General features: G+C 32.5%; 1 protein-coding gene across 8 annotated transcripts; it reads left to right on the top strand.

Annotated features, from left to right (window-relative positions):
* The first annotated feature begins 429 nt into the window (after positions 1–429).
* Positions 430–23296, top strand: LOC111705966 (uncharacterized). 8 transcript variants are annotated; one of them, XM_023478683.1, is made up of 28 exons: positions 430–623; positions 1251–1333; positions 1800–1846; positions 4714–4804; positions 5572–5624; positions 5686–5727; positions 6367–6483; positions 6731–6880; positions 6939–7040; positions 7139–7202; positions 8120–8186; positions 8255–8343; positions 10696–10857; positions 11714–11822; positions 11885–11973; positions 13024–13105; positions 14330–14372; positions 14452–14547; positions 14732–14825; positions 14950–15026; positions 15365–15576; positions 16331–16409; positions 17491–17581; positions 18168–18226; positions 19555–19670; positions 20150–20252; positions 21445–21549; positions 21849–21983. In XM_023478683.1, exons 4-28 carry the CDS (start codon positions 4723–4725, stop codon positions 21903–21905), a joined length of 2340 nt encoding a protein of 779 aa, XP_023334451.1. In that variant the 5' UTR covers positions 430–623; positions 1251–1333; positions 1800–1846; positions 4714–4722; the 3' UTR covers positions 21906–21983. The 8 variants fall into 8 exon arrangements, 4 of the variants coding, with proteins under 4 accessions (XP_023334451.1, XP_023334448.1, XP_023334450.1 ...); XR_002766112.1 differs by lacking the exons at positions 430–623; positions 1251–1333; positions 1800–1846 and adding exons at positions 3027–3287; positions 22531–23296 and having other exon boundaries at positions 21849–21975; XM_023478680.1 differs by lacking the exons at positions 430–623; positions 1251–1333; positions 1800–1846 and adding an exon at positions 3027–3287 and having other exon boundaries at positions 6939–7028.
* Positions 23297–23331: the final 35 nt, after the last annotated feature.

The raw sequence follows: 23331 nt of genomic DNA, 5'->3' as shown, positions 1-23331 counted from the left end.
CATACTTTTCTATTTGTTTAATATTTCAATATTTAGGTATAAAAAAGGCGAATGTCTTACACTATTATTTATGGATTTTGATTGAGATTGAAATTATCACTGAAAATGTTTCGATACAGTGCAGACAAGATGCATTTCTTTGTTGTTAGTTTTAAGTATCTACAGGTCAAGTTTTGCGCTATTTTTGCGCAATTGCGAATAGAAACCCTGAAATACAAACAAACAAGCCAAAGACCAGATTTAATGAACAAGAGAAGTAGTTGTACAATGTAGACTAATTTCGTCCAAAAGAACTGGTTGAACCGGTTGTACGTGGCTCACTTACTTTCCGTTATTCATTAAATCTGGTCCCAAATCTAATTTATTTTTTTTTAGACTGAAGTAATCCAATCGTTTTGGAATAAATGTTTTATTTTTTCAAAATAATCATTTTTCTACAAACCTTATTTCAATCCTTTTTTAAGTCTTTCAATATTGATTTATGAATTTAAATTTAATCCTGTGTAAAGTAAAGCACACTGAAGAAATAAATAAACAAGTTTAGAAGAGATAATAAAAGTAAAATGGCCGGGGCCATTGACGATGCGGCTAAAAAAATCTTGGTTGAAGCCAACTATGAAAAGGTTAGAAAATCTGTTAAAAAAAGTTATTTAAGGAAACCTTCAATTAAAGAAAACCAAAATTGTGCCTTGTAAGCAGCTTTATCTGAGAAACAATAAAGAATATATCATCGTAATTTTATCTTTAAAAAGATTAACTATGCCACCTTCCAATCTTGTCTTTACTGCACAAATCCACAAGTCATTATTTGCAGATTTAAATTTTAAGATTTAAAAACAAAGATATCTTCGTCAGTTTTACTTGGAAGATTTTTAAGACTTGTATAGCTTTGTAAATCAGACATGTCACTATTAATTACGCCGACAGTCCCTTTAAATCGATATCACAGTCCCTTTAAATCATTATCACAGTCCCTTTAAATCATTATCACAGTTCCTTTAAATCGTTATCACAGTCCATTTAAATCATTTTCACAGTCCCTTTAAATCATTATCACAGTCCATTTAAATCCATATCACAGTCCCTTTAAATCCTTATCACAGTCTCTTTAAATCATTATCACAGTCCCTTTAAATCATTATCACAGTCCATTTAAATCATTATCACAGTCCATTTAAATCCTTATCACAGTCCATTTAAATCGCTATCACAGTCCCTTTAAATCGTTGTACAATATATATACAACTTAGGTGTTTAAGCATACGTTTGATGTAATAGAAGATTATTTCACCAGCGCTCTCTTAGCTATTGGGGCTATCTCTCTATCTGTAAGGTATCTGTAAAGAAAACCTAATCGCCCAATATTTATGCAAAAAAAAAGTTAGAATCCTCCCATATCTTTTCTTTTTAGACTTTTCTTTTTTTCATATGGTTTATATAATGAATTTTAAAAATATGTTCATGAAATCAGTTTTTCTGTTTAGATTAAGATTTCTGTCTTTAGACTTTTTTTCCTAGGTTTAAACATTAGTAGGTGTAAAAAAAAGTCTGATCATAATTTTGTGTTATGTGAGAAAGCATAAGTTTGATTTAATTTTTTTCAAATTTTTTTTTTAATGCGGACTAAATACTTTTGCAGTTTTTATACAAATTGTCTTCATAAATGGGGTTAGGCCTTCTCTTAAATTGGTGCTGTGGATAAAACAGGTTCTGGGGCCTAGAGCCTCGCTAGGATAGACTTGCAGGGAAATTTCCGCTCGGAAAATTGCATATTTGCAATAAATGTTCTTTCTTCTTAGATTTCTCTCCTCTATGGGAACCGGGGACGTTGTCTGTGTTCTTCTAGGTGAACTTTTAACCATTTCATAAAGAAAGTTCCAACCTTTGATAATCTAATCTCTATATCTGAGCGACCCGATGTTAATTTATATATCTTTGATATTATGCAAACACATGAAACTCTATTTTTCTAAACGTTTAATATTTCAGCCTTGAGTAAAATTGATCTAACAGATATAAAAGGATATGGGTATTAGAAAAATATTGTTTCGGACAAGTGATCAATTTCTTTTCACACAAAACAAAAGAAAAAAAACTTCGAACCGATCTTAACGCCATAAGGATTTATATAAGAAAACATTTAAAGGGACTGTAAGCGTAATTTTAAGTGACCCCCCCCCTTGAAGCAAATATGGCAATTCCAATTTATAACTTGAAATCTTTTTCTGATCAATTATGTGAAGAAAAAGTATTTGGTTCTAAAAATTTCGCCATTGTTGATCTGAAGCAAGAAATGCGCAAGTGTCTTATGAAGAGAAACCACGAATGAAAATAATCAGTTTGTAAAAACAAAAACATGGCTATCTCAATTCATACAGTATAATTTGGTTGAAGGGAGGGTGACTTGAAATTACATTTACAGTCCCTTAGCCTGTATAAATGTGTGTAGGTGTTAAGTATGAAAATGCATCTGCTGAAGATGGATTCATGTCTCCATATGCTACCTCTGTATTAATGTGTGTAGGTGTAAAGTATTAAAATGCATCTGCTAAAGATGGACTCATGTCTCCATATGCTACCTCTGTATTAATGTGTGTAGGTGTAAATTATTAAAATGCATCTGCTAAAGATGGACTCATGTCTCCATATGCTACCTCTGTATTAATGTGTGTAGGTGTAAAGTATGAAAATGCATCTGCTGAAGATGGATTCATGTCTCCATATGCTACCTCTGTATTAATGTGGGAAGGTGTAAAGTATGAAAATGCATCTGCTGAAGATGGACTCATGTCTCCATATGCTACCTCTATATTAATTTGTGTAGGTGTAAAGTATTAAAATGCATCTGCTAAAGATGGACTCATGTCTCCATATGCTACCTCTATATTAATGTGTGTAGGTGTTAAGTATTAAAATGCATCTGCTGAAGATGGATTCATGTCTCCATATGCTACCTCTGTATTAATGTGTGTATAGGTGTAAAGTATGAAAATGCATCTGCTGAAGATGGACTCATGTCTCCATATGCTACCTCTGTATTAATGTGTGTAGGTGTAAAGTATGAAAATGCATCTGCTGAAGATGGATTCATGTCTCCATATGCTACCTCTATATTAATGTGTGTAGGTGTAAAGTATGAAAATGCATCTGCTGAAGATGGATTCATGTCTCCATATGCTACCTCTGTATCAACAGCATTTACTAATTATGCGAACTTTCATGAGAACTGTGTAAATTCCTCTGTCACATTATATATGCAATGGGCTCCATATATTATCATCATTGAGGTATATTGTATATATGACATTACTTACAGATACAGTTTTATTCAAATAATATGGGACAGAATTAGGGTGTCTTGCGCAAAATTTTCGTATTTTTGCACGAAATGACTTTTTTGCTCGAAATTTCGAATCAATATGAAACCAGTTTTGCACAAAATTTCGCATTTATACGAAAAAAAAATATTTTTTTTTGCATGAATTTGTGGCTGAATATAGAATGTAAGTCATAATTTTTCCATGATTTCGCGCATGAATAAAAGGTCATAGTTTTTGCACGAAATTTGGTAATATGCTCATGATAATGAAACATTGGAAATTTTGTTAAATGTAGTGTGCATGAATGCGAAAATAAGGAAAAGATGTAATTTTGGTTACTTTCATTGATCAAATTTGTCAATGTAAATATGTTTTGAAAATCGTTAAAATGCTGCCACATCTTTGTATTAATATATAGATATATGTATACCGTAGACATTTCTCGTGTTTGGGTGTCTGCTTGTTTGTTACCTTCGTCGGCCGGATCAAATTGTCTTAAATTTGTATTCAAGAAACCCTCAGTGATTAATTAATTTATTTACTGAAATTGTTTCTCGAAATTTAACTAAATAGCTCGAAATAACGAAAAAGATCGCAATAACGAAATAGCAGAATTTGCGCCAAATAGCTATTGTGCATCATTGCGAAATTATGTCGAAATTTTTTGCAATATTTACTCGAAACGTCAGAAGATCTTTGCGTAATTATTGCACGATTTTCGTGCAAACAATTTCGATTGGAAGCTCTCTGGACAGAATTGAGTCTTCTCACAAAGTCTGATTTTTTAATTCCTATATCTTTGCAACCAAATTTGTTGTAGACCAGATATTTCAAACTGCGAATTCTGCTACATCAAATAATCTAAGTTTAATAAGTCAAAAATATCATTAGGTTGCAAAGATATAGGGATAGGAAAATTTGAGTTTGTGGCAAAGACTGAGTATGGGTCACTGAACTTTACATATCTGATCTATAGGATATTGACAAATCATTAATATCCGATTCGAGATACGTGGTTGAACCGTCTCAAGACCTAACTCAAATTCTATAAATCTATCTGTACTAAATTACTAATGCTCTTCCTTCCTAAAACCATTAACAAGTCTAATGATATAAATTCTATTAATTATGAACAGGGTATCTCTGAAAAAGGTGTGCTTTGGCTTTTTAGCCTAACAAACATCGTTGTATTGTACATTTTGTAGGTTAAAACGGCATTTTAAAAAATGTTTCTTCAACCTACTATGCACAATACAATGATGTTTAGAATTAAGGCTAAAACGCCTAAACACACTTTTTTCAGTAAAACGCTATATAATATATCATAATTATGTCTTTTACCATATATTTATGAGAAAGTGTTTCTATATGTTAAAATAATTATCTTGTTAAGACCCTCCTGATGATTATGGTTGAAAAAATGTTCCTGAAAATGCCCCGGGTTGCGGGAAGAATTGAGAGATTCTACAACAACATTGTAGAAGGTTGGAATCCTAGTTTAATAATTGTTTAATTTTAAAGGATTAATTTCGATATAGTTTCAGATTAATCATAAATACATGATCTCCAGTTTTTCAGCAATTAACAGACTTGGTCAGCATAAAGACCGTTTCCTTAAATCATTTTTTTAATTTTCTGAATTCAGAAATTGATTTTGAAGCTTTCTAAGAAAATGGTTTGGTAACCTATGTAGCATCGTCCGGAGTTTTCCTGCTAAAAGTAGATGAATAAAAATATGCCTTCATGTTAAAAAGTATATAGTTTTTATGTCAATTCTTGTATTTATCCATGTTATTAAGGGTATTTAAAAAAGCGGCTTGAATATTGTACAATCTAGGGCCAAACGCTTTTGTTTTTATTTCCTGTAATTTTTTAAACTTTTAATAGATTTTACAATTTTAACATTTTTATTTCAAGACAGATATTAAAGTGAAGAAAAACGTCAAGGAATTGTGTCATTGCCACAAACTCAAATTCTCTAATCCTTTGCCACCTGATGATGTCGCGATGTAAACCTTTGGTTTTTTAAACTTAGATTAGTTGATCTAACAGATTCCATAGTTTGAAATATCTAATGTCTAAATAAATATCTCACGTCTGGTTGTAAAAATATAGGGATTAGAAAATCAGAGTCTGTGGCAAAGATTAATTTCTTTCAAAGTAAGAAATTTTTTTTCCTCATTACAAAAACCTCAATGAAGGGCGTAAAAGATAGATCTTACCTGAACATTAAATAACTAAATAAATTTAGAATCCTTGTTTGGAAAGGATCCTGATGTAGCTGAGGATGTTTCTGATGACAAGGTAAACTAAACAATAGATTTTTAAAGTCAATTTAAAAATATCAAGTTTGAAATTGTTTCAGGCAAACACTGAAGCAATATCTCGCAAAAGACGTAGAAACGAGGTAAACAAATCTACCCTAAGTGTCCTGAGGCCGAATTTAAAGAAGTTGAGTCGCAGCTTAAATTTGAAACGCGGCTCAAATAGGGTTGGTTCCACTTAAAATTGTATTTAATGTTTCAAGATTTAAGCCGGCGCTCGATTGAAACCGGTTTTTGGCGGATTTGAGATGCGGCTCAAATTAAATTCGGACTCTGCACACTGTAAACTCCGGTTCATTTGAAGTACTGGACCTCTAGACTATACGGGCTCACGGTGGACTAAGGTCAATTTGAAGTACTGGACCTCTAGACTATACGGACTCACGGTGGACTAAGGTCAATTTGAATTCTAACAGGACCAACCCCTTGTTGTATTGCAGGGCAATTACCAGCCGGACCATATCCTATGCCAACTCAGTGTCAACTTTGACGCCGCAAAACGAGACCTATTATCCCTTTTTACAGAGATATTTGTGTCACATAAATTGCACTAGAAGGGGGTCATTCATTTGAGGTACCGTCCCGTTTTGCCTTGCATTTTATGTCATAGCACCATCCAGCTAGATCGATCTGGTTTAATTCGGCCCAGGAAATAAACCATGGAGGTTTAAGATGGTGTGCAACCATGTTAGTTTAAACTGTGTTGATATTAAATTATTTAGGTCTGTATGTCATTAAAGACATCAAATGTTATAAGTCAATCCTATGTTCTCAAGAACATCATGGAGATCTGTATGTTAGCAATCATCATTCCATTCAACATATATTTTACAATTGAGGTAAATGTGAATCTATATAATAAAACAAGACATTCGTATATGTTGCGTATAGCCGGCCAATCGGCTGGACCGATTGGGCTGAATTTTTTGCNGGGGGTAACATAAGCTAAAAAAATCGAAATTTTTTTTTCAAAATATTTCTTTTGTCAAATTTTAAAAAAAAATTTTATTCTACGGGCAACGCCGGGCCCTTCAGCTAGTAACATAAATACCCTAGATAAGTGATTTTCAAAAGAATATGATTTAGGCTGAAGTAAATCTGAATCCTAATGTTTGTAAGCTTGAAATACTTCATCTTCCCGATCTTGGCTTTGCAAATGGTTCCGTCTATTTCCAATGTATGGGTAAAAAGATCCAGTTTTTTCTGACCATAATCTTGGTTCAAGTGGCTTTCCAGGTAATATTGTTTTGTCATTGAGATTCATGAATAAGTATGTTCATCATTTAATGAATAGACTGCTGTTATTTTTACAAGTCTTGGATCTCTGATTTGGTGCCTGTTTGGTAGAAGTATCTCCAGGATGTTGAACAAAATTCAACAAGACGTTAATTTCAAGGAATAATTTGGAAATCTTCGCAAATGAATTAATTAGCTGCTGATGTAAAATAGATTTTTATAATTTCTATAAAATTTCCCAAAAGAATAAATATAAAGGATATTGAACCTGTTATTGGATCAGACTTTATATTTTTGATGGATCTTCTTGCTCATTCCTCAGGTTAAAAATATATATAACATTGGATTGACTTGTAAGCTTCTTGAGCACGTTGTAATGCATACAGTCTACATATGGTTAAAAAATGCCATTACTCCAATTGATTCATCTCCTTATCCAGTGAGATTATGGTGTTATGATTATTGCTTCTAAGCAAGTTTATGATACCTTTCTAAGGCGGTAAACAATTTATTGTGGAGTGTAGATGAGGTTAATGGTGATATTATCTTACCTTATCTATGAACACTCATGGCCAGGTCGCTTTTGTCTTTGTCCGCCTCTGTCCTCCTTACCTTACTTGTATTTGGCGAAAGGATTAAGTATGTATTCCTCTACCAAACTGTATTGTTCCCCTGGTGGATTTGAATACCTGCCTCCTGAGGTTGACCAACCTGTGACGGTACCTCTGACATTTGTAAGAATAGTTGTCAGGTAGGCTGGTCGACCTGGTTGACCTACTGTCTTGCTATATGCTAGGTTAGGTCAGTCAACTCTGCTGACCGGCTCTGAATAGTCTGTCGTCGGCCGGTCAACCTGGCTCCTCCTGGCCGCTGTCCCATGGCCGGTGAACCCTGTTCACTGGCCCTGGATAAAGCAACCTGGAGGACCCAAAGTGAAGAGAGGGTCTTTTCCCCTCTTCTGAAAGATATCTTGTGAAAGGGAGGAGGGTGGGAGCTTGAAAAGAACGGAGCTTAAATTTTGCTTCGTCTAAACAAACTGTAGTGGCGGCTCCCTGAACTGGTTGATCGGTTGGACTTGGTACTAAAATGGTGTTCAGTATGTTCCTATTGATTAAAGTAAGATAATATCAACACTTCTAAAACACTGTTCAAGATCTCAATAATTTTCTTTGCTGTAAAATTTTAACTATACACATTAGTTGCTGAATCATTAGTATTAAGAACCTTACCTTTACACAGGTCTGGAATCTACCCTAAGAGTGTTAACCCACTCGGATGAAACTTTCCGAAGAATCTGTTTACCCAGGTCTGAACTCCTGTAAACAAAGGAATATAGCTGAAAAATCAAATCTTAATTTTAGTAAATTTATTAAGGTTGACCTTTGACGCAGACCATATTATGGCAGAAGAAACTAGTCTGACAATAACTTGGTCTGCAGCTAAAATAGAGGAATGGTTGGTTGGTAAGATGTTGGAATATGCCACAACAATCATAACTTATTGTGTTTTCTAAAAGTGGATTAACTAGTAAACATAAAAGAAGTTTTCTCATGGTGTTTATTTTCTTTGTTAATAACACAGAGGGAGAATCGATAATGTTAAATCAAATGAATCAAATACACATTTATAGTATTTCTTCTTTTGAAACCCAAGATTATAGATTAATTAAAATAACAGATAGGACACTAGATGTAGTCTTTTCAAGATTTATGTGTGTTTGGTTCACAATAACCCTGAGACAGAAGCCCAAAGGAGTTACGCATAGTAAGCATAGAACAAGACAGAGATAAAGCCTGTTCTACGCCAACTACTTGTAACTCATTTGGGCCTCTGCCTCAGGGTTATTGTGAATGAAACACATGTAAATCTTGAAAAGAAACATCTAGTGTCCTATCTGTTATTATATCATATCTGTTCGGTTCCATAGTAGTAAACATATCGTGTAAGAATTCCCATTATTACACGGTTCAGGAGGAACAATTTTAATATTGTTCGCTTCCTTGCGTTTAAGAATGCTTATTCTTACACTGTAGGTGCAGAATTTTCATTCTTTAACGCTTAGGCCGTGTAAGAATGGAAATTATTACATGGCCAGAGCGTGAAAGAATGTGTATTCTTACACGCTCCGAGCATTAAAGAATGGAAATTATTACACTAGTTGAAGAATATTCATTCTTACACGCTTCTTATATTGATCTTTTCAACATAGATCAATATTGATATTAACTTAATTATTTTGTACTGACAACATGCACAGGGCAAACTTACCTTTTTCTTTTATTTTAATACATGCAAAATTACCTTTTTATACTTTAAAATAACATGCTCACTTACCTTTTTCTTAAATATTAAAACATTGAAGTATTGATATCTTAATTTAGGAATTTCTATTTAAAGCTTAACATTAGTCCTGACAGAAGAGTGGAACCCCCTGTGTTTAATTAGCATTTTCTAACCTTTTCAAAAAAAATAAACCATGAACTTAAAACTTTAACCTTCCATTGGACATTTTCATCAAACTACCGAGTCTCAAGGCATACTGCCTACTTTATTCAATTTGGTTTTTAGTTTTTCTTCATTGCAAACCAAGTTTGGTGAGATTTTAATTTGTAATAGTACTGTCATAGCTTGTCAAAAATGGAAAGGTTTGTCATGTCTTCACAATTTCAATCAATTGTTTTTTCACTTTATAAAGCTTTAAAGTACCTCAGCCTGAGTCAGCAGTCACCATATCTCGCATAGCTCGAGATGATGAAGTGAAACCACAATCAAAACCAAAAAAATTAGTTTATAAAAACTTATCATTGAAAACTAGTGTCAGAAATTTTTAGTGGGGTCTTAGCACTCCATACTCCATAGCAATGAAAACAAACCAGTAAATCTTGCTTCATGAATAAAAGACAAAGATCTTCATCAGTTTATGTCGAACTAATTCTTACTAGATAACCTGCTTTAATCTCCTCTGGAAGATTTAGGATCTAATATCCAGGAAATGATTTCTTCTTTAAATGATTTAACGATTTTGTTCAGTAGATTAACACAACCCACTACAATACCTTCTCCCCATCTAAAAAAAACTCAGGGCACATTCAACATGCTGTATCTAAATCTAGTATTAACTTGAAAAACAAGCAAATTCATTAGAAATTAGTTAACAAACAAACTAAACTAAGGAAACAAACACAGCACTTGCATTCCGTTCAAATGAAGAACCAATTTTTACTTATAAAATGGTTTTTAACGTTTTAACATTAGAAAAATAAAAAACAGTGATAGTCAGAAGAGCTTAAAACTAATTTGCAACCTTTCATAATGTGAACTGTTCTAACTAAATAGTCGAATTTCACCAAAATTATTTTTTAACTATAATTTCTTAGGTATGTGCCCATGGAACCTCACAAATATGATATAATAATAATCTTATGAGGAAAAAAATGTAATAATGGAATTCTTAAACTGGATGAAATAATCTTGATGCATTCTTTAACTCAGGCCTGCGGCCTTCGTTAAAGAATACATCAAGATTATTTCATCTCGTTTAAGAATTTCCATTATTACATTTTTTTCCTCATAAGATTATCATATTCTAATTTATCTATTCCCAAGATCCTCTAAGCCAATTTTTATTTTAAAATAAGGGTAAACTTTCCTTTGCATCAGTTTTTCTAAGAAAGACACCACTGATGAACTTTGTGTTAAAGTAAGGTATATCTGGTCTTCAAGCAATGCTATTATATTATAAGATAAGGATGACTGGCTGATTCCCTAAACATGTAAATATTTTACAATTCACACCTTAATATAATTCCATTTAGAGCATTCTCATCGAGGAATAATGGTTGACTGCTATGATGTCACCATATTTCCTGCTGAGTCTATTAAGAATACAGTCAGCAAGAAGGCAAAGCTGAAAAAAGCTCGGCAAGAGCTTTTGGACATTGACAACAATTACACCGCATGCTTTACTGATTTGGAAGGTAAAAGCAATGTTTAAGCAATTACCTAATCTACAAGTACATAACAACTTTGATAAACAATATTATCAGAGCTGAAAACTTTAGAATGGGATATCCTTCACGGGCAACCGAAGTACACTTGAATTACCGAGCTGGGTCAACCTTTCCGGTCTTAGTTTGTACTGTACCGCCTGGCAGGGGTCAACAAAGTTGGTCTAGCACTGTGTACAGGACTAGCTGGGGCAACGAGGTTGACGCGGTCAGACTTTACACTTCTATAGGTTAAATTTACTTTTATTACAGCGACAGATCTGTGTGCCTTAATCCTGATCAGTTAATTAATCTGGAGATTAATGACAAGAGGAGAACAAGCAATATTTAATCTGGAGATTAAGAAAAAGAGGAGATCAAGCGTTAATCACGATATCCACCATTCTAAAGTTTTCAGCTCTGATCTCTTGCTAGCTCTTCTTAGATTTAGCTCTTGATATATATATAAGAAGAACAAGTAAAATACTTATCAAACTGTCCAAGTCATATAATTGGAAAATTGATATGTTTGGTCTAATTGTTGGATCTCACTGCAGGGAGGGAGGGAGTCCAGAGTTCCTCAAATAGTAATCACCGCCACCCAAATCTGTTTTGTGTCAAGCGCGCTCCTCAATTGGTAATCTCCACCACCTCAAATAGTAATCAGCCCAAAAAAGCATAAAATTAAATCGTTTATTTCTTAGAAATAAGACCATATTGACCTCTTTTAATGGCCCTATGTATTTGAGGAACTCTGGACTCCCTCCCTCCTGCAGGTCATGTGTTAGTATAACCACAGGGAATAATAAAACATGTAGTAATTTTATACAAATTGAACATTATTTAGGTGGTAGAACAGAATACATTGTAACGATCGCCTGTGTGATTGGCAGGTCTAGAATGAAAGGTGAAAGAATCGTCACAAATCTTTTACCTTTTGGACCAGTCAAACCAAGGTGCTTTAGATTTAATTTCTCTGTTAAATTAATTAATAATCATTATCCAGCACTATATTAAGGAATGGAATGTGTAAAAGTACAGAGACTCATGAAGTGGAGATATCATGGGAAACACCAAAAGGAGACTTTACCAAATATGTTCTTATAGGTAAACTTTATGCTGACATTTTTTTTGTTTTAAATAAAGTTAGGGTTTCCAATGCGAGTGGATTTTACGTGTGGGCAATTACGGGTCGCACGTCCTTTCCTCCTGCGCAATTCCACATAATTTTGCACAATTCCAGGCAATTCCGCACAATTCTACACAATTCTGTGCAACAGAATTCTAATTGGAAGCCCTAATTTAAAGGGACTGTAAAGGAAAAATGAAAGGGGGTATAGGATAAAACCTGAGAACCTCAGGCATTGAACGATATATATAAGACATCTATCTAATGTTCCTTTCTCGAGAAAATGATATAAAACTGTGTTAAAATTATATTAAAATCTATATATATGAAATTTTGTAAAAAAGTTGTAGGTTTTAACAGATCATATTCAGCAAATACGCAAACAATCTGAAAACGTTTATATCTCACAGAAACATGATAATTTCAGGTTTGCTCCCATTATAATTTTTAAATTTTTATTTTGGCTTCTGAATAGATATAATTGATAATATTATTTATAAGTCCGTTTTACGTCACAATAACTCCCGCAAATGAGAGTGCAGTATACTGGTCACTTTGATACAGACGGAAATCAAGTGACCAGTATACTGCACTGCCATTAGCTGAAGTTCTGGTGACGTAATACGGACTATGTGGACTATATGTAATAATATTATCAATTATATCTATTAAAAATGAAAAATAAAAGTAAAATAATTATAACATAAGCAAACCTTAGATTTTCAGGTTCCTGTGGGTTATCGTCGTTTTCAGATTGGTTTCGTATTTGTTGAATATGATCTGTTTAATACTGCAACTTTTATACAAAATTGCATATATATTAATTTTCGTATAAATTTGACACAGTTTTATATCAATTTCTGAAGACAGGAACATCAAATAAATGTCTTATATGTATTGTTCAACACCTGAGATTCTTAGGTTTCAACCTATACCCCCTTTCATTTTTCCTTTACAGTCCCTTTAAGTATAAGATATAAATAGATTGGTTATTACAAAGCAAAGGCATCAAAAATTGATGTTTAAAGTTGATCCTATTCTGGATGCTGCTAAACCAGATGGAAGAGAAGGAAAACTGCAATCTTCAAGTGGAATAAGATTTAATGATAGGTTGGTAGCAAAATATCTAAATATAAAGTTCCAAGTGGAATAAGATTTAATGATAGATTGGTAGCAAAATATCTAATTATAAAGTCTCCAAGTGGAATAAGATTTAATGATAGGTTTGAAGCAAAATATCTAATTATAAAGTCTCCAAGTGGAATAAGATTTAATGATTGGTTGGTAGCAAAATATCTAATTATAACGGATTTGAGTAATTTCTTTAAAAAGACCCTTTTATATGTTAAAGTCTTCTTTTGTAGATTTAATAATCTCTTTGAAAAACTACGGGCAGTTTTGAATATCAACAAAAATTTCTTGCTTACAACAAATGCTTATAATTATTTACCAACGTAAAAACATATGAATATTACTGCCAGCTTCTAATCGGTTCAAAACAGTTATTTAAACAGAGCAAATACGCTTCTTGAATATATATGAGGGAGTGACCGGCTATGTAAGGTAATTGAACTGAGTATGCAGTGTTGTCGAAAACTTATTTAGGATTCATTTGAGACATATTTCACTTTTTAAAGATCTGTAAATCCTGAGTTTGAGCGCAAATTCGACGTTCAAAACTCCTGATTTGGGGGTGGATACGCTTTCAGAATTAGTTTTTTTTTAAATTATTAAATAACGACAACGAAAGATAAAGTAAAAATTATACAGTAATCTAATTAGATGGCTAGGAACATATTTCACATAAGAAATTTGTCAATAAATCAATGCTAAAATCGATTATTTCGTTTTTATTATTATATTGAATTTCTAATTTTCTTTGAATTTATCGCAGATTTTTTCAAATTCTTTACATGTCATCTTTTCAATAATAATTCTAGAAAATCTGCGAACATCTTTGTGAATAACGAGAAACTAGAATAATGAGATAATAGAAACTAATAATTGAACAAGATTACTTATTTTCGATGATAAGATTAATTTTTATTTTCTCAAAATGTTCCTAATCATGACGTCTGTAGTTGATTGTAGAATATTTTTACATTTTATGTCGTCGTTAATTAATAATTTTAAAAAAACTAGTTCTGAAAGCGTATCCACCCCCAAATCAGGAGTTATGAACGTCGAATTTGCGCTCAAACTCAGGATTTACAGACTTTTAAAAAGTGAAATATGTCTCAAATGAATCCTAAAGAAGTTTTCCACAACACTGCGTCCTCAGTTCAACTACCTTACATAGCCGGTCACTCCCTTTAAGAATTGCTACTTTTCCAGAGAATCTGTAGATATGGACTTGAATCCAAGCCTCATGCCAAATGTAAGTTACCAAAATAAAACTTATTTGGCAAGTGTTTAATCAATATTAATTTATTTTGAAACAATCAATTGTGATTTAGGGTCTGCAAGAGATAGAAATTAGCAGCAAAGCTACTTGTTTTTCCTTAACAAATCTTTCTCCCGGAGAGGCTTACAAAATAGAATTGAAAACCAAGGTGAATTGGATCCCTAAAATATTCACATTTTTTCATAGAAATATGCACTCTGAACTGAAAATTTTAAAAAAATCTTTGGAATGGCATCAAAAGTTGGCTGGCTGCCAAACAAGTAAAAACAAATTGTTTATTATCAAAACTCCCTTAAATCTTACAAAATATCACTTAATGAAACATGTTAAAGACCGGGGATAAGGTGACACGAAAACCAATAGCAGAAACAGTTTTAACCAAGCCAGAAACAATATCTTCACTTACAGTGTCTGAAATCAATACAGGTAAAATTCAATTAAGATGTTTTACAATTTACAATTTACAATTTACAATTTACAATACGAAGTAATTTGTTTTGCGACAAGATTAGATTATGCTACCACTCCTATCACAATAGCTACATTTTAGATAATATAACTGTGAGATGGGTTGCTCCAGTAGGTCATTCAAGACTAAAAGCTTATAAGCTCACATGCCAATCAAAGGTAAGACTGTTGTGTAGAAATGAGGGCATTAGTTTTTTCATTTCCTTTGTTCATTGTTTGTAAACGACCCATTTCGTTCGGTTTTTTTAATCATTAAAAAAACTCATTTCCTTTGTTCGTTTCCTCACTGAACAAAATTGTTTATTAACAATCAAGTTCATTCCAACAAGTTTTTTTGTTTGTTTTTAAAAAACAAAAGTTTTTTTCATTACTCTGAACAATCCAAGTCGATCGTCTATCATTTACTAAGAATTTTGTTTGCTATCAAAAGTTTAATTCATTGCCTATCACCTTCTGTTGTGTCAATTAAAAGAGCTATTTGACCATTTGAACTTTAGGATCTTAGTTTCCTGCGAGAACTTTCTGTGAAGCATAGAAGTGAAATTCCAGTAAATTCCTTCAAGTTTGAGAACCTTCCCCCAGCAACTGAATTATCAGTGATTATAAGCAGTGTTTGTGTTATTGATAACCTACAGAGCGCTTCAGAGGAAGCAAAGATTCATTTTATCACTCTACCACTACCACCAAGAAGCCTAGAATTAGAATCAAGGTTAAGAAAATTCAAAGATTGCGCTCACTGGGGACTAGGGTTAATTTTAATCCAAACCGTACTCACCCTTGTACTGGCCTTATAGTGACACGCCAGCTCCGATTCAACTTTGATGGCGCGGCCAGACTTTTTACAGTACCCGGCCTATCATAGGCCTATTCGACCTACCCCACTAGCTTAGTTTAGTGTGCGATGTAAATACCAATACTTAAAACTTTTGATTAGATGAATAGAGCCAAGAATGTAATGCAAGGAAAGTTAATTGCAGTTGCATATACTCTATACGTACATATTGAAACCCTGGGCGGAATTTGTAAACAAGAATAGATGCCTCAGTGTTCGTTTAGTATCCGAGGAGGAAAAAAGCATTGAATTTTGATAATTTTGATAATTCACATAACAGTTTCCTATGACCAGAATAATTCATTTATTATTTATGTGAAAGATGGATCCCATGTCAGGCTTCCACATCCGTCTTGTGTTTAAATTACCGCCCAGAGGCAGTACACTGCAGTACAAAAGATGCGTACACCTCTGAAATAACTTTCCTTGCATTACATCCTTGAATAGAGCGCGCTTCAACATAAAGGTCAAATAAAAAACATTAGTTTTGCACTCACACATTTTTGTTGTTTAACACGGCACAGTTGTACAAGAAATAATTAGCTGTATGAAACGAACTATTCTATGAATGCAGTTGTAAACAAATTAGAACCAAATTATTAATGATATTTAACGACTGTGTTAACTTTAGGTTGACCAACAGTTTTATCGTTAAGTGGGAAGCTCCTAAAGTGACCTTTTCAGCACACAGGTTCAAACTAAGCATCCAGGTATCAAAGGAAGAAAATTGTATTAGACATTTTAAATAACATTTAGGTACACCCCTTAAATACCCGAAATAAAAGCTAGCTATTCTTACAAAAAAATATAGTTTTATGAGATTCTTTTTTTTCCAATCCAAAAATGTGTTTTTTAATTCATTTAAAAAAGTGGGTTTTGTTAACTAACATTAACACGCAGAATTACCTCAAAATTGAACGGATAATACAGGGTTAACCTTAATTAGACTTAATTAGACGTACTTTTTTACTTTAAATAGTTTAATAAACATGAGACACAGCACTTGTGCTGTGTTAACAGTAATTTAGTATCTTACTAGGAAAGCTATTTACTTTGTAACAGCATCAAATGCACTTCGGTCGTCTTCATGTCTACAGTTTTCTGGTTATCACTGTTGTTAAAAAAGTAGTAGCATAATGGGCCTGTACATCCTTTATAATAGTCTTACTAAGCATTCACAGACGTAAGCGGGCCAACTGACCAGCCATATTTATATATAGTTGATTTTTCATAATATGTTTTAATTGTTATGATCTGAGAGTTACTTATAAAAACATTTATTCCTGTTTCGAGGATTTTTGGTAATGAAGACGACATTTTCATATTTTCCAGGAATGTTCGAAAACAAGTTGTAAGCTAAATATTATTTTAAAAAACTAGTATGAAATATCAAATATGTACAAATGTGGCGAAAGATAATCGATGACTATAGGTTGTAATATCTGAATGATTTGTTTGATATTAATTTGATTTTTTTACGGTTTAAGTCATATGTTCCAACTTCCTCAATTTGTATGGGCGCTACACTCTTCGGTATGATACGTCTTTATCAATTTTCTCCTTATAGACGCAAAAGATAGAAGTAAGATTATTAGCGATCAATAGCGCTTTTTTATCGCATTAAGCCTATACCCCCTTTCATTTTTCGCGAACACTCCCTTTAAAGAAGAAAAAACATGAATATCTTATTTATGCTTGATCACACAAAGCTTTTAATTGTGACCGTTCTAAATCGGGAAATGTCTTTTTTTGCATGGAGGGTCACTTGAAATTACGCAAATGTTTTCCTAGTGTACAGAGATTGGGTATAGCAGTGAGCATGAAGTTAATGGGGACAAGAGAACATTCAACTTCTCTAAACTTCCAGATATTATAGGCACAGGTACATAAGCGCTATACAGGGGTGTACACCAGGGGGGGGGGGCAAGGGGGTGACACCCATGAATTCCCTTAGACGTACTGTAAGTGTAATGTCTTCCATGACAATGCCAGATTCACAACTTTACCCTTTATATTAGAATTAGATATTCATGTTTATAATTTGGAAAAGCTGATTAATTACAATTGTGGTTTCTCTACAAAAGTTACTTCCGTTCATCTACTACAGGAAAACATATAGGAATTGTCAGAATTAATCACTTTTAAAACTAGAAAAACGACAATATTTTCCACATTATTGATCAAATAAAGAAAGCATGGGTACCACACTGTAAATTGAGCAATGCCATCTTTCCATGGAGGTTCAATTGAAATTATGTTGCACAATGCAGAGTTCCCCTAAAGAAGTGACAGCTAAGTTTTTTTTTTTATCAGGTTTATCAGGTTAAGCTGACTTGAAAAGTTTGTTTTTCTTATATTCAACAAAATTGTATATACCAAGAGCTGGAAAAAAATATTCATTTTATGGTTCACAGAATTTATAGTTTGAAATATCTAAGGTCCACCACATTGTGCTTTGCTTATTTCAGGAGAATGTTACAAAGTCTGTATTTCCTACATAGTCAACCCTCCAGGTTCAAGTCTAGAGGTCAGTGCAGATTTAAATAACAAATTTAGACGTTTTCAAGATTACAATTTAGAAATTTGATCTATTATTTTTGCTCCAATATGAGTTGATATTGTTTTTTCTCGAAATGACCCCTGAAATAAAAAAGGGGGCATGCCTATTCACAAGGGTGCCCTTCAAACCTGTATCTGATCAATATAGCAAAAGACAACATAGTTTTCATGGCTTGAAAAGTTTGTAATTTTAATAATTTCTCAAATCACTTTGAAATGAAAATCGTTTGTCAAAAATAAAAACATGGATATCCAATTCATGCTTTATATAAGGGTATATCCGGTGTAAACCGGATATGCCACTCCATCACAAAAGGGTTGCTTGAAGTTACAAATACAGTCCCTTAATAAAGAGTGGAAGGAACACAATTATGAATAAATTAATGATTTATAATTAGAATTTACTAGAAATAAAGTTCTATATTTACAGCATATTTGTTTTATATAACTTTGAAATAGTCTTATTATATACGCAGGAGTCAGGAAATTAAATATTATTAAAAATACCTGGAAATTTTCGATTAGATAAAACCAATTTAAACTTAATAAAATACGATATTTGTTGGTTGAAGTATTTATCTAATTCTGTAAAGGTAAATCAACACAGTCCTTCCTAATCATAATTTACTTTAAAGAAATATTTTGCAGAAACGAGTTTTTTGGATTTGCACCTAGTCTATGAATTAAAGACACTATGCTATGTCTTAATTCCTTCTAAGTAAATTTAATTAGGGAGAAGTGTGTGAGAGATCCAACTCTCTAAAAATATGAGATTTTTTAATGTACTGTCGGGGTACTTTTAAGAATGTTAGGTACTTTCCCAAAGACATTTTCCCAAGCGACACTGTCCCAAGGGTATTTTCCCAAGTGGAAACTTCCCAAGAGTATTTTCCCAAGTGGCTACTGGCAACTTCCCAAATGTGCTACCCAAGCGGAAACTAAAAATTAACATTTATTTTAGTAGGAAACATATCCATTGGTTTTATATGCTTGAGGCATTATGAAATATAAATTTCCATGAACGGTTTATATGTAATATGTATCTTTTTATAAAAAATATTAAATCCTATTTAAAAAACATGATAAAATATTTAAAACCATTATAAACAACATGACATGGCTCAAAATTCAAATAAAATAATGTGAAGTACTTAAAGGAAAAAATGTAAACAATGCCAAACGAATAAAAGGTGTGGTCAGACCAAAATAATGGTGAATTGTGACGTCAGTTGTGGTTGGATGAAAAAGGTGTGGAGTGCCTTCCCACCCTCGCACGAAAGATATTTCTATCTTTAGGTTGAATCGTCCATAGTTTGTGAAAACTTCTACACTAAACCCCTTCCTCCAACTCAATTAATCCTTGGACCAGGAAACCTCATCACTTGGACTAATTCACCTTCAAAATATGTTAGGTAAGCATTTAGGAGCACATACAAAACATATATTATCACAAAACATATATTATCACAAAACATATATTATCACAAAACATATATTATCACAAAACATATATCATCCATCCATCTTTCACATAAATAATCAATGAAATATTCTGGTTACAGGAAACTATTATAAGAATTATAAAGATTATCAAAATTTAATGCTTTTAACCTACTCGGATACTAAACGAACACTGAGGCATCTATTCTTGTTTACAAATTCCAGAGATCGTAGTGCATACACATTTACTCGTACCAACCCGTCAAATACACCCAGTGTGTTTTATGTGAAACATGTAGAATGTAAAGATACATAGAGGCCGTAGACAGTACAACAAATGAATCATTCCCTTCTAGTATGCACTGTAGATTAATTGATATGAAATATATTTAGTTTGTATAAGTTGAAGTATAAGATTATGTAGATTAATTGATATATGATATATGTTTAGTTTGTATAAGTTGAAGTATAAGAGTATGGATGAAGAAGGAAGATCTGAAGAGATCTTTGTTCCAGTAAAGCCTGGAGAAGAAACATCCTCTACAATACTAAACGTAAGACCTCGGAGCTAAGATGTTAAAAGCTTTAATCCAAGTAAACCCCAGTCTGTAAAATCAGCATAATATGAAACGAATGTTTCTACCTTGTCACAGCTGATCTGTCTGCTATGAAAATAAAGCTTTCTAAGTAGTCTCTCATTGGTCAAATCAGAACCAATCAAGGACTCGGGTTTTACTTAAGCTTGAGTCTCTGAATAAGCCGGGATTTACTCGAGTTAAAGCTTTTAAAATCCTAGCTCTGGAGACAAAACAAAGCTATGTCATAAAATTTCAAGATTTGAAATTTTTGTCATCCAAACATCTTTGCAGTTCACATAAAAGGGAAAATAAAAAAATAAAGATCCATAATAGCGGTCGAGAGAATTTGTTACCATACATTTGATGTTTAAATAATATTTAGACACACTATTTAAGATAAATAATATTCAGAACAAAATATTTGATACACCCTAAAATATTTAAATTATTTAGTCCCTGATATTTGGGACACCCCTACGAGATATATAATATTTAGACCCTGATATTTGGATCACCCTACAAGATATATAATATTCAGACCTTGATATTTGGAACACCCTACAAGATATATAATATTAAGACCTTGATATTTGGAACACCCTACAAGATATATAATATTTAGACCCTGATATTTGGAACACCCTACAAGATATATAATATTTAAACCATGATATTTGGAACACCCTACAAGATATATAATATTTAGACCCTGATATTTGGAACACCCTACAAGATATATAATATTTAAACCATGATATTTGGAACACCCTACAAGATATATAATATTTAGACCTTGATATTTGGAACACCCTACAAGATATATAATATTTATACCCTGATATTTGGAACACCCTACAAGATATATAATATTTAGACCCTGATATTTGGAACACCCTACAAGATATATAATATTTAAACCTTGATATTTGGAACACCCTACAAGATATATAATATTTAGACCTTGATATTTGGAACACTCTACAAGATATATAATATTTAGACCCTGATATTTGGAACACCATACAAGATATATAATATTTAGACCCTGATATTTGGAACACCCTACAAGATATATAATCTTTAGACCCTGATATTTGGAACACCCTACAAGATATATAATATTTAGACCCTAATATTTGGAACACTCTACGAGATATATAATATTTAGACCCTGATATTTGAAACACCCTACAAGATCAATATCTATGGTCTACTGGAGACTAGTGATCAAGAGAACCTAGAGAGTAAAGAACTTCATGAAAAAATCCTACAGGTTAAATCTGAAATGATCTTTAATAATGACTAGTCCGTTTGAAAACACTCGATTTTTAAAGAAAACAAAATCTACATATTTTTAGCCTATGTTATCACCAGGCTACCCATGGATTCCTTCAAAAAAATGTAATCCAATTTGGTCATGCCGTTTGGCCAGTTAAAGCTAACATACAAGTGATGTGATTGAAGAACAGTTATATAGATAGAAATCGACAATATCTAAAATTGCTCATTTTTTCAACAGAAAAAAAACTCCTTAAATCTTATGAAAATGTTTTTTTATTTTTTTTGTAATAGACTGACTCTGGACTGGTTGTGTATGATGATGACGTAGAAAGACTGGGAGCAAGTTAAATGGAAATGTTTGGTTAATTACATCAAGTTGTCTACAAAATGTACAATTTGGCGAATATATTATAAATATGTAAGATATTTAGAAAATTTTTGTATTATTAATAATTTGAAAGATATACTTGTTAGAATTTTTTTTTTGCAATATCTATACAAAGAGTTATTAAAGAAGATTGCTATGGAACTGTGGGAACCATACAAGACCTTGGAAAAGGAAGACGACATTTAAGTAATTTACGTCTATTAGACGCTGTGGCAAATACAGAGTGTCCCACATCATATTAAATCGTTTACAGCTCTTATTTAAGATTTATGGGACAAATCAGAAGATTTAATAAGATTGGAAACATTTTAAAAATTGTTAAGGCTAAGTAAAAAAATTGCATTCAGGAAATACTAGTATTTTGGCTTTTAAGCTTGGTGATAATACGTTATGATATGGGTCGCTCTGTAGTTTAACCAGCAGTTGGAAAAAAATATCAAGCTGAATTACACAATTGCTGTGTTTCATGTCTATTTGAGTAATAAAAATCATGACAATTGAGTCTAAAGCTCGTCTGCCTATTCCATAGTTTCATGAGTCCCACCGCATTAGATTTGTTGCGATTATAAAAAATAATTTTTTTAGGATTTTAAATTTTAGTGTAATTTATTATGCTTATTCTTGTTCTGCACCCACACTCTGAGATGCAGGTCATTATTCTTCATTACTGGTAGTCCTGGAGTCCTGGGTTGGGAGAAATCAACAGAATGGATTTTATTTCAATATTGTAGTTATTTATGTTAGATATTTATTTTATTCCTACATTTGTTTCATTTACTAGATATTCAAAATTCATTGAAAGGCCTCATAATTGATTCTTTTACTTTCAGATACTTTATATATTGATTTCGATATCTGATTCTGATATAGACCAGTTATCATATCAATATCAAATCTGATAAATCTACTGAGGAAGCTTCAGTATTCTCTATTTATATTGTCAGAGAAAGAAACTATGACCTTCACAGTAGTTAGAGAATTAGCTGCATTGGTCCTAAAATCCAAACCAACTTTGAAACCTTGGTAAGCCGTTACCGTTAACTGCGGCACATTTCTAACAAAAACTGTAGTGTTTAGGAAGAACTAAAACATATTTAAAACAAAAAGGAGTATAGTTCTCATTATTAGAAGACTTAAGATTGATTGATTGATTGATGGATACGTTCGTATTCTGCAATAATATTATCAATCAAAGCTGGATTTTGCCACGGGTCGATGAGAAGAAAACCATGACAAAGATGTGGCAAAATACAGGAGTAAAGAACCAGGAAACTTTCCCTTTCCACCTGATACTTAAGCACAATTCTGATATTTTTAAATATATTTTAACTTTTAAGGTTTTCACTGAATTGGGCAAAATATATTTTATCCAATATTTTATATTAT

Source organism: Eurytemora carolleeae, unplaced genomic scaffold (assembly GCF_000591075.1).
Source record: "Eurytemora carolleeae unplaced genomic scaffold, Eaff_2.0 scaffold541, whole genome shotgun sequence".
Lineage (NCBI taxonomy): Eukaryota > Metazoa > Arthropoda > Copepoda > Calanoida > Temoridae > Eurytemora > Eurytemora carolleeae.
This window is presented reverse-complemented; position numbering and strand designations above follow the sequence as displayed.

Coding starts and splice junctions, on each gene's coding strand:
- LOC111705966 (XM_023478680.1), top strand. CDS start 3,042: ATGTGTGTAGGTGTAAAGTATGAAAATGCATCTGCTGAAGATGGATTC. Junction 5,625..5,685: donor AGGATGTTTCTGATGACAAG/GTAAACTAAACA, acceptor AAATTGTTTCAG/GCAAACACTGAAGCAATATC. Junction 5,728..6,366: donor GCAAAAGACGTAGAAACGAG/GTAAACAAATCT, acceptor TAAATTATTTAG/GTCTGTATGTCATTAAAGAC.